Raw genomic sequence first — 11548 nt, 5'->3', positions numbered from 1 at the left:
GTTATAACTATTGTGACATTTATATGATGTTTGTTTATTGATTATATGCTCAAAACTTAGTGGTGAAATGTCTGCGCAGAATTAGGACAACTTTTTAATACCGGTTCCTAATTATGCGCACCTAAGAAGAACAAGAACATGAAGAAAAGAATCAGAAAACTTAATTGTTTTTTTTGCCGATTCTTATTCCTCGAAGACAGCAGTACAGGATGCGCATGGAGAAGCAGACATTATCTTCATTATATAATATGTCGCAAAATGCTTCAGCTGATGAGGCAACTTTTTAGCAGCTTCGCTAACGGACACAGATTTCAGTCATTTCCAGTACTTGCAACATAATTTTATTTTTTTACAAGATAATGGTCGTTAGTTTGAAGCATTTTTCTTCACAACCTTTTTCATTAATATAGAAACAATATTCAAAAAATATTTGAAGCTTCCCTGCCCTTTAGTTCAGAGAGGGTTTGGGCTGCGTCCTGCCAACTTGGTCGAGGCAGGGTTCTTGGGAGAACAAGTAAAGGGTTGTTGAAAGATTATGTAATGTAATTTATTTTGAGTAAATAAAATCTATTTTCCCCAAACATGTTACGTAATATTTGAACAGCTTCATCAACGCTGATGTTCTGAAGTGCTAGAATGATGCATTGAGCTTGTAGGGATCCCTTGAAGATGGATGTAAATCATTAACTCGCGATCGCGCGTTTTCGTACTTCAGGGAAAAAGTACATTACATAAATGAACGATTTTTTAAACACATCCGATATGTTGAAAAATTAATGATTTGCTATCCATGTCCGTGGAACCATTCTGAACAGCCATTGAGTGAATACATTGGATTGTTACATATTTTCATCTTGCGAATCGACCAGCCATATAAAAACTGAACCCAGTGTATCACCACAACCTCTCTACTGTACCGAATAACAACTACTAATCATATCCTTTCCTTCCCTTCTTTTCTTTTCCCTTCCTTTTACATGAGCAAAATAACAACTCGGAGTATTTCTATCACCACCGTCTCAACCAACACTGGGACGACCACACTGATGGGGCTACCACCTTGGATCTAGCTGGGCGTGGTGCAGCGTTTCTTACTCAGCCGCTGAATGCCAGAACAGACGCTGTTTGAGCCGCACCTCCTTGGTGAACAAACGCTCGAATCGTACCTCCTCAATCTAGCTGAAGTCAGAAGGACAACAGTGCCCAGGCTGCACTACCAGCTAAGCACACAACTCTTAGCTGACGGTCTTTGTCATCGCTTGACCCGTGGAAGCATGAGGTAGGAACTTCATAGGACCAGAGCTATGTTGGACGCTCTCTTTATCGACTCACCGTTTTGCAGCCCAAATGAAGAGGAATCGTGAGTAAAAATCATAAAAAACACCTAAGGTAAGAACATAACTATTCTGTTTCCAACGTGTGATTAACCATTAAATAGATCCACTGGTCACGTGTAAGACGTATTTTTGACGCCGGAACGTCGTGACTTGACTAAACTCGACAGAAATGGTTCACTACTTGACTAGGTGGACATAGTGACAGGTTCTATACGTTGACATTTTCAATGTAGTTGGCATTATAAGAATAACGTGAGAGTAGGAAATGTTTATATAGACATGACCGATGCTGAGAATCCTAGGGGCTCCCTTAGGTGTATTTATCATAAGTTTACTCCAAGCACTGTGACGCTGAGACAAGTTTGCTTACAGTTGAAGCTTTAATGTTAACATTCAAATTGACTGCTATTAGAAGATTATGAAGGAAATTATTATTTTAAAATGAGATTTGTTTATTTTTATAGATTCTGTTAGGGATGAGTACACCATAGTTGATGGATGATCTTTATTAGTTTCAATTGCTAATACAATAACCAACTCTTGAGTTCAGAGAAAACACGGAGTGGTTTAACGAGAACGAAATAAAGTTTTTATTGAATACGTCTTGATAGGTTGGTGGTTGATACAGGAGTAAAGAAAAAATGTGTGGTGCTATTGAGCTTCCGTAACAACAGGTTGCTAGGTGTCTACCCAAGCAACCTGTCCAAGGCATCGATTACTACGTTTCTCAACACCCCCTCTTAATCGGACGGTCTTGCATGTATCCCAAACACATCTGTCACTTAGTCGAGTCGGCTTCGCTGTCCCATCTTCAATGTCAGGATCATCATCCACTGCGCTAATGCTTCTTGACCATTTTCCGGGGTTGGTGTGCTTAGGCTTACTGCTTCGCTTGGACGATATGCCGAGGTACGGATTGGTATCGGCTGAGCAATCCCCCTCTGGTTCCATTCCATCGGTGGTGATCCTCTGCTTTCTTCCAGGTGAAAAACTGTTGGGATGATGCCTGATAGCTAATTCCAGTTCGTAGAAACTTCCTTGCAACGGACAAACTGCAACCATTTTTCCTTGGAATTTCATTTCCGCCGATGATCTTTTAAAGGTCACTTCCACACCTGCAGCCGCCATTTTCTTCACAGCGAGCAGATTTTCACGTAGATCTGGCACATACAGCACATCGTGAATTACCATCTTAACGCCGTGTCGGTTGACTCCTTCAATCGATCCTTTGTGCCAAGCAATGATAGACTGGTCGTTCTTCGCAACGCTTATCTTCACAGGCCGCTGCAGCTTTTCCAAAGTTGTAAAATAATCCTTTGATTTAACGAGATGATCTGTTGCTCCAGAATCCATCTTGAAACTGATAACTTGTTCACAGTTGTTACGAGCTACGCTGTCGGTCAGAAATACAACCGGTTCTCCTCCACAAAAGGTCACAGATTCATCCGATGGCTTCTTCGCCTTACAGCTTCTAGTCATATGTCCTCTCTGCTTGGATCCAACAAGAGCAGCAGGTACTTCCTCACCGACATCTGTCATCCGATCGTTCTTCTTCAGCTCTTCTGCCAGCAGACGTTCACGCACTACATCCAGGGTCAGCTTGTCCTCTTCCAGGTTCTCCAATGCGGTCACCAACGGATCAAAAGATTCTGGAAGTGTGACAAACAGCTGAGACACTAGGTCACCCTCTTCCAGCTTTGCGCCAGCCGATTTCAACTGCCGGATCAGCTCGTCGAAAATCTTCAGGTGGTCCTTCACTGACGATCCTTCAATCATCTTCAGCTTTGCCAACTGCTTCCGGATTAGCGTTTGAGATGCCACTGATTTCTTCGCATACACGTTTGCTAGAGTTGTCCAAATCTCCTTCGCAGTTTCTTTCTCACGAACCAGGTCCAGTAGGTCATCATGAATAAAGGCAATTATCCAGTTTGACGCCTTGCCATCCTTTTCGTTGAACTTCGCTGCTTCGGGAGCCGTGGGTGGAACATCTTGACTCAGGACTTCCAGTAAACCAACCGACTTCAAGAACTTTTCAACGCGAAACTTCCAGTTTTCGTAGCCAGCTCCGGAAAATTGCGGGATGCCGTAGACCAGTTCTCGCCGCGCGGGGTCCATAACCTCTTGAGTTCAGAGAAAACACGGAGTGGTTTAACGAGAACGAAATAAAGTTTTTATTGAATACGTCTTGATAGGTTGGTGGTTGATACAGGAGTAAAGAAAAAATGTGTGGTGCTATTGAGCTTCCGTAACAACAGGTTGCTAGGTGTCTACCCAAGCAACCTGTCCAAGGCATCGATTACTACGTTTCTCAACACCAACTAACCGACCTTACCTTACGACCTGACTTAGTCGATATTATGACAATAAAAGTAAAAGAGCAGGAGTTATGATGTGATCAAAATTAAAACTTAATCTTATTTTTTTGTCAGGATCCAGAAACATGGAAAACTGTAGTAATTTGAATGTAGTATAAACTATGCTATGATACGGTGGACATAAGGATAATTCAGACTTCATAGGGATACAAGAGATGAACACAGAGAAGCAAAAGACGACTATCGACGACATAGGATACATTAACTGTACATTAACATAAGGCGTTCGACTGATAAGTTTTATGTCCACGACATCAAATGGAAGCTCAAAAAGAGAGTTATTTGAAGATGATTCCAGTGCTGTAGATGACCAACATCGGTTCATCATAACAATATTGGTATTTAACTTGAAATAACTTTCAGAATACACAATGTAACTTGGGATATTTTTCGATTATTGTTTGGAGATGATGTCAGAAAAACTAGTTGCCCATACCGGCTACAAACGCTAGTTCTGATAATTGTCACTGAGTAGTCTTCAAAAGTATCAAAATATTACATTTCTAGAGCTTCCACAAAATACGGGTGTGATGGGAACAGTAAGCGACACTGTATTTTTGATAACTACTACGACCCAATAGGGGAAAGACGGGTAACACCGTCAGGGTGGGTAAGCCCGTCACCTCAATGATTTTACCAGAAAACAGTAATTTAGTAGATTTTTGGCCACACACCACATTCGGTTTTACCATTTCTACTATTTTGAGACACATGTTACCAACATTGACCTGTCAAACGGGAAGAAAATAAACAAAACAAACACACGCGTCGTCGCACCAATGGCGGATGTAATTTTTCGCCGGTAGAATTTAGCCTCGGGATGACAAAACAAGTGCAAAAATTCACTTTGATCAATCATGTATTCTCATCTGTACTATTCTTCAGTGCCAAGATTCATCGAATGGTCAGTTTCGACAATTATTAAGAAATTACGGTGTAATTTAGAAAAAGTGGGCTTTTCGGGTAAGTCCGTCACTCATCGGTGGGGGTAACACCGTCATGCTCTTTAGATCACCGGTTGTTTGTTGAACTAACTAGGCATTTCTATTAGATGCTACGCAACTACAAACGGAAGAACAACCGAGGAAATTTCTACATGAGTTTCTCTTGGAATTCCTGTGGGATTTTTTTCTAGGGATTCTTCCATTAATTCCTACGGTGATTTGTTCAATTAAATACTACTAGGATTTCCCCAGGAGTTTCTGCTTGGATTTGTTTTTTGTTCCTTCAGAAACTTCTAAGGATATTATTCTCAGCGATTCTTGCGGGGGTTTTGTAAGGATCGCTACTAGCAAGATTCATCCAGGAGCTTCTACAAGAAAATCATTGAAAGATTTCTCCTGGGATTCTTTCAGGAACTCTTCTTGGGACTTCTTCAGGTATCCTTCCAGTGATTTTTCAAGGAATCACGTAAAGGCTAACAAAATAGAACCAACATTACTTTTATCTAGTTCAGTTATTTGAGGCACAATCACGTTTAACGCTTTACCGAGCCGAACGTTATATCAATGTTAAAGTTCTGTTATATCGATGTATGACTGTGTACATATCTTTTACTCAAAAAAAAATACAAAAAATTCAGCTATTTGGGTGAATGTCGTTTGCCCGAACGCCATTTGACCAAATGCCATCTGACCGAATAATTTGTTTGGTCGAATGCTTGTTGGCCGAATAATGTTCGGATGAATTCAGAGGAACGGGAAATTTTCCGATAACCAAAAGTGAGCTTAAAGCGATTTCTCAAACTTTCAGCGAAGATTTCCCCTTCTTGTAACATAGATTATCCTATTTTTTTCTTATTTAGAAAGAATTTCTAACATTCTAGTTGCTAATATGATTATCAATTTATGTTCTTCTTTTGATAATTGGCGATTCTTCCGTGTTTAACTGTTAAAGAATCATTTAGCGTTGGAACTGCCTATATTTTCATCAGAAATTTTTCATTCTTCCATTTGGCGAATGCCATCTGCCCGAACTCTACCAGAGATTTTTCCTTATTTAACCTTTCAAGACGCTTGTCTGTTTGATTCCAAAACTGCAGCGCACTCGAGTATGCATATGCGGTTAGCGCATGGATAATCAGCATGACGATGGTGAGAGTAATGGGTTCGACTCCCGGACGGTCATGATCGCTTAAAGTTTTTTTTCTTTTTCGACATTCGGCAAAAATTATCTTTTCGGCCAAATGGTGTTCGACCAAATGCCATTCGGGCAAATGACCCTGAACCAATTATTTCATTTAAGCTTAAAAAAAACTACATCTAATTGATAACGAATGACTTCTGGAAAGATTTTAGGTATTGCATATACTTTAAAATTAACCATTATAGGATCTCCGGAACCTGTTTCAAATAACAAAACGATTGATGTACAATGATTGGTAAACCATCACTAAACATCAAAAATATCTTTAAAATATTTTCAATTTGAAATCCTCAAAATTTTCATGAAAAACAGGTATGACGGCCTTACCCCATAGGGGTGACGGTCTTACCCGCACTGAATTTAAAACATGCATATTTAATACGGTTGTGTTATGTACATTGTTCGTCAGAATAAACATATTTTGACAATTGTAATGCACAAATCTTATAAAATACTAATGAATCAAAGATTCTGTGTACTGAAAATATCCATTTACGCCTTACAATAATTTAAAAAAATCTCAATGCTTAAGGTGACGGGGTTACCCCTTCCTCCCCTACTAAATACTGCACACTTTGCTCAAGTTGACGACATCGTATAGTCCATCGTGAGTATTGGTCATAGTAGGGGGAAAGTAGGGAAAGGGTCCAGGCTTTGCTTTCAGCTGTCCTGCAGCTCCACCTGGTCACTCTACAAAAAAAAAAAAAAAAAAAAAATATTTGAAGCTTATATTGAATTAGCGTCCATGATCTTGTCATATATTTAGAGAAAGTGCGCAGAATTAGGGCCGGTCACGGTTCATACAAACCGTGTGACTAGAACATGACAAAGGCAAATCCTTAACATGAAAATTTCCCAACCTTCTACCGTAACTTCCTGAGTCAGTTTGCAACAGTGTCTTAATGGATGTCAGTATCCAAGATCCAACATTACGTACTCTTTTCTATCTTCAGGTCTAGTGTATTCAGAGTGCAGCTAGAGACCTAGCAAAACAAAATTAAAATTCGAATTAGGGTAGGTAATCAAAATTTGAACCAAATTGCGGCTTTCTGAAGCATTGCAAATTTTAAGTGATTTTTTCTCCCACATGGAAATAATTTACTACGGAAAAATCGTATGTACATAAAAGCCACGAGTATAAGCTTTCTGTTAAATGATAAAAAGTTTGTATTTGCACCGAATTTCATTAAAATATTCGATTATTCATCAACAATGATTTTAATCTTAATTTGAACCATCGTAATCATAATTTGGACCAATTTTAATCTTAATTTGAATTAACGGCGGCAGCAGCTCGAGCAACTCACAAAACAGCCAATTTCATGCTAAACAATTAAAAATCACATGAATCTGCTAATTCTCATACCTATTTTTCATTAGGCAGTGGAATCTCAACTCAGAATGTTCGAAATTCTTTAGGAATTTGGAAACTAAATTTGGAATTTTTCATCCCCCAAGAGTAAACAAAGCAACCACTAGCGCAATCTACAGGCCAACACTAGAAGCTCATCCCCGTTTACTAGTTCAAATTTAGATTATAAATGGTTCAACTTAAGATAACATTCTCCAAGTAAGAATCACTTAAATTTGATAATTTTATGACAAATAATGCGGATTATTATTCGGTTGATCGATTCTACGATAAATAAGCTTTCATTTGACGTATTCACTTATTGCGTATGATGCAATGCATGAGCTGTATGGGTGCACCGAAAATGGGCTTTCTCTGGGGGGAAATAGGTGAAATCACAGTGATTTTTCAATTGCTTATTTTCGATGGCAAAAACGCTTTTTTCAATGCTTTTAAAGCTTATGTTATCAGATTATATTACGGAAAACTGTTTAACATCTTTTTCGGGACAATATTTGCCCAAAAAGTACGTCATTTCAATGAATTTCAAAATAGTTCAAATTAAGATTACATTTTGACTAGTTCAAAGTTTGATTTCTTACCCTATTATAATTCGATACATCACTAACGTTGAACATCTGTATGTCAAACGACCTGCCCCCTTCTAGTAGACATTTCAAGTCCAGAACATGAACTAGAACGAAGTACAGACTTGAAGGAATGTTCGGATACACTAACTATGTCAATGTATATTATCATAAATCATTTTACTGGTTGTGGTAACCAGATTACATTCCTACCTTTTTCTGCACAAGGAAAAATTCGCTTACGTTGCGGCCGACTGGTTGCACTCCATCATATGCTGCAGCTTCAAAGCTCTGGATGGGAAAGCTATGTCACACTTGCGACACTGCTCCAGCCGCTTCCGAGCTCCCCTCAACTGACCCAGCAGCATTCCTGGGACAGGTTTCACCCGGGCGTTCGTTTTCAAACCGTGCTTGACCAACATGTGCCGATTGTATTGTGCGTGGTTGCGCAAATCCTTGTTGCAACACAGGTAGTCGTCCCGATAGGTGATACAAAGGTGGTTATCCAAATCTTCCTGCGAGGAGTACAGCGTAAGACAAAGTCTGCACTCCATTGGTTTGGGATTATCGTGCCGCTGCTTGTGGAAATCCAGTCGTTCTTGGCTGTCGAATACGGCTACGCAGACGTCGCATATGAAGTTGCACTGAATCTAGAATTGTAAGGAAACTTTTAATTTTAATGCGCAGTGCACTGAAGCTTATTCCAAATATTACATTATGGATTCGCTCGACATGATCTCGCATGGCAATTTTCTGATCGAATGTTTTCTCACAGTAATCACAAGGATGCCGAATAGCCAGATGCACTCGCGTGCGGTGGTTCCGGAGGGCATTGGTAGTGTTGAATCGCGCAGGGCATCGCTCACATGGGTACTTCCGTTCGTTGCTATGGCCCTCCATGTGACGCTTGAGGCGACTTGCGCTGTAAATCGAAACACACTCGTTTAAGTACATACGATTGTTCCTTTCGGTTCCTAAAGGGGTATTATAGGCATTCATCTTGGACGTGGTGGGTGCATTTAGTCAAGGGTATTTTGAATATTGCAGCAGGATACGTGCTATTTTTACAACTATCAAGCAAAACTATGCTGAGCATGACGGATTAGATTCTCAGTCGGTCCAGAAGCTTTTCGTTAAGGAAATTTCCTTGAATTTCTTGGGCTTAGAGTATCTTTCTACCTTCGTACCACACGATATACATATGCAAAATGGTCATTAGCAGAGGAAGCAGTAAATAACTATAGAAGTGCTAATAGAACACTGCGCTAAGAAGGTTTTATCCTTGAAACATTACGGCAAGTAGAATAAGATTAATGATGACATTCAAAAAGTGCCTGAACGCTTGCGTGGAACTTGTAATGAATGCTCATTGTCCACTATCTACTCGTAGATCATGTTCAAAGCTACTGACCGCTATGCTTCGCATGCCTGAACTTCATTATTGATCCCACAAAAAATACTGAAGTTGTTCTACTTACGTTCTAAACGCAATCCCACACACTTCGCATCGCATCTTCAAAATGCGATTGGTGTGAATGTTCATGTGCGCCTTCAGCGACAGCCTCGTTTGGGTGGTATAATCGCAGTACTCGCACGAGTACTTCCGCTCGTCATCGTGTCGTTCCATGTGCGCTTGCAGAGAGTAAACGTTTTTGAGCGATACGCCACAAACCTCGCAAACGACCTGGTTCTCGGGGTGGGTCAAGTTGTGAATACGCATGGCGTCGTACGTTTTGAACACCTGATCGCAACTAGAACATGAATAGATCCGATTCTCGCGTTTCTCGTGGACGGCCTTATGTCGATCGACGGCCAATCGGTATTTGGTGGTGAATTTGCACTTGTCACAGGACCATCGTTCCTTCAAGAATGTTCCATCCGGGTGAGTTCGCGGACGACCACGACCACGTTTGGGACCGGTGTATTCCGCCGAAGAGGAGACCGCTTTAGTTTTGGCTTTTTTCCTCTTTGAGAGTGGTTTATCGTCTTCACTGGACGATTCATTAGCGAAATGTTGTTCTGGATATTCCTCGCATAGATATATTTCCGATTTTGCATTAGGTTCTTTATCGTTGGGACATTCATAACTTGCGTCCTCATCATCCGACTTATCAGCTTCTAACTTTTCCTTCTTGACATTGATTTCGATTTCGCACTGCGGAATATTGTAAGTTTCCAAGTCCTGTAGGATGTCTTCGATTTGGGGCTCTGGTTTGCTGCACAAGGAGAGTTCCCGAAAGAGTATATCCAGCTCGTTTTTACGCTCTTGGAAGAGCACCGTAAGCGGTTCAGAATTGGAATGTTTCATGTCCACCAGCGCTTCCATAAAGCGCAGCGTCAGAACCACACGGTTCCGGTATAGTGCAAAATCGGTCAATTGTTTGAAGCAAACTCCACACACCAGCTTGGGCAGGTATTCAGCCTTGTCCTGTTAATATAAACATTTGATCAAACTACGACGACAAAATCTAATAAATCCTTAACTCACTCACCTCAGACGGTCGAAACGAGATTTCAACCAAGAACGTTTCGATGGTCGTTCGAATTCTTTCGAACTCACTGGTGATGTCAAACATTTCACTGGATTCCGGCTTCAAACAAAGGCGGCACACGTTGGGAAAATGCTCCAGATTAAACACCGTCATGGTTAAAAACTAAAATACTTAGTAAAATTTAATGAAATCTCGGAATAGAGCTTGCTGACGTTTATTCACCTTTCTCTTTCAAACATGCAGGCGGAATGAGCCTCTGTACGAATTTGCCCTGTCCTGCTCACTCCCACAGAAAATTTGAAAACAGCGCGCACAGTAAAAGTCACATTTGACTTTTACTGTGCGCGCTGTTTTCAAATTTTCTGTGGGAGTGAGCAGTACACCAGATTCGTGCAGAGGCTCATACACGGAGAAACTGAAAAACTCAAAATTAGGTACTTTTAAACTCAATTTTGAGTTCTTTTTCATCTCCCTTTTCATGCGCTCTTTCTGTTGTTGTCAGAGAGTGAAGAGAGAAACAGCCCAACTTTTGCAGTTCCGTGCGTCAAGCCAAAATTGAGTTTCTAGCACAGTACTCAAATTTGAGTGAATACAACCTAGTCAAAATTTCGGTTGGGTGGAAAAAACTTAAAATTAGGTATTTTTTTCACATGGAAGCAAGCGGGAACAACCCAACAAAAACATCGATTCCATCAACTCAAAATTGGCTTGACGCACGCAACCCCGAAGTTGGGTGGAAAGAACTTACTTTTGGGTAGTTTCGTCTCTCCGTGTAGGATTTGTTGACATCAGGAAAATTTTCCCGATGAAAACAAATCCTATCCCGCCTGCATGCTTGAAAGAGAAAGGTGAATAAACGTCAGCAAGCTCTATTTTAATAAAACTAAATTCACGACATTGAATGTTTACAAGCAAAGAACAAGACAAACATGGAATGTGTTGTCAAAAACTCACAGCATTTCGAGAACGATTCGCGAACTTCGCGAATGAGCCATTTCCGGAGTAATTCGCGAATAGGGCGAACTGACAAAGCAATAACATTGCGAAACCGAACAATCGAATTTTGCTGATATTGTGGATTTACTGGCTACTTGTATTCTAGCGGTCGCTTCAGTATGGCCTCCAAAGTAGCCGTTTTATAAGCTGATTTTTATATGAAAACGGCTACTTTGTAACGGCTACTCAAATAACCGGTAGAATACAAGTAGCCGGTAAATCCACAATACAATTTCAAATCCTATTTAGGAGTAATTCAGAGTCT

The 11548-nt window shown here is 40.4% G+C and overlaps 1 protein-coding gene across 2 annotated transcripts; it reads right to left on the bottom strand.

Annotated features, from left to right (window-relative positions):
• Nucleotides 1-7962: 7962 nt before the first annotated feature.
• On the bottom strand, nucleotides 7963-11209 carry LOC109417849 (zinc finger protein 431). Of its 2 annotated transcripts, XM_062849009.1 has the most exons (5): nucleotides 11184-11209; nucleotides 10288-10449; nucleotides 9274-10223; nucleotides 8510-8717; nucleotides 7963-8445 (listed from the first exon to the last, which is right to left on the bottom strand). In XM_062849009.1, exons 2-5 carry the CDS (start codon nucleotides 10438-10440, stop codon nucleotides 8035-8037), a joined length of 1722 nt encoding a protein of 573 aa, XP_062704993.1. In that variant the 5' UTR covers nucleotides 10441-10449; nucleotides 11184-11209; the 3' UTR covers nucleotides 7963-8034. The 2 variants fall into 2 exon arrangements, with proteins under 2 accessions (XP_062704993.1, XP_062704992.1); XM_062849008.1 differs by lacking the exon at nucleotides 11184-11209 and having other exon boundaries at nucleotides 10288-10481.
• Between the last annotated feature and the right edge of the window lie 339 nt (nucleotides 11210-11548).

Source organism: Aedes albopictus, chromosome 2 (genome assembly GCF_035046485.1).
Source record: "Aedes albopictus strain Foshan chromosome 2, AalbF5, whole genome shotgun sequence".
In the NCBI taxonomy this organism is placed as follows: Eukaryota; Metazoa; Arthropoda; class Insecta; order Diptera; family Culicidae; genus Aedes; species Aedes albopictus.
This window is presented reverse-complemented; position numbering and strand designations above follow the sequence as displayed.

Bases quoted from the DNA above. Each gene is read 5' to 3' on its own strand.
- LOC109417849 (XM_062849009.1), bottom strand. From the start codon at position 10,440: ATGACGGTGTTTAATCTGGAGCATTTTCCCAACGTGTGCCGCCTTTGT. The intron at 10,224-10,287 runs GTGAGTGAGTTA...TTATATTAACAG, and splicing joins TCTCGTTTCGACCGTCTGAG to GACAAGGCTGAATACCTGCC. The intron at 8,718-9,273 runs GTAAGTAGAACA...TTCGATTTACAG, and splicing joins TGTGGGATTGCGTTTAGAAC to CGCAAGTCGCCTCAAGCGTC.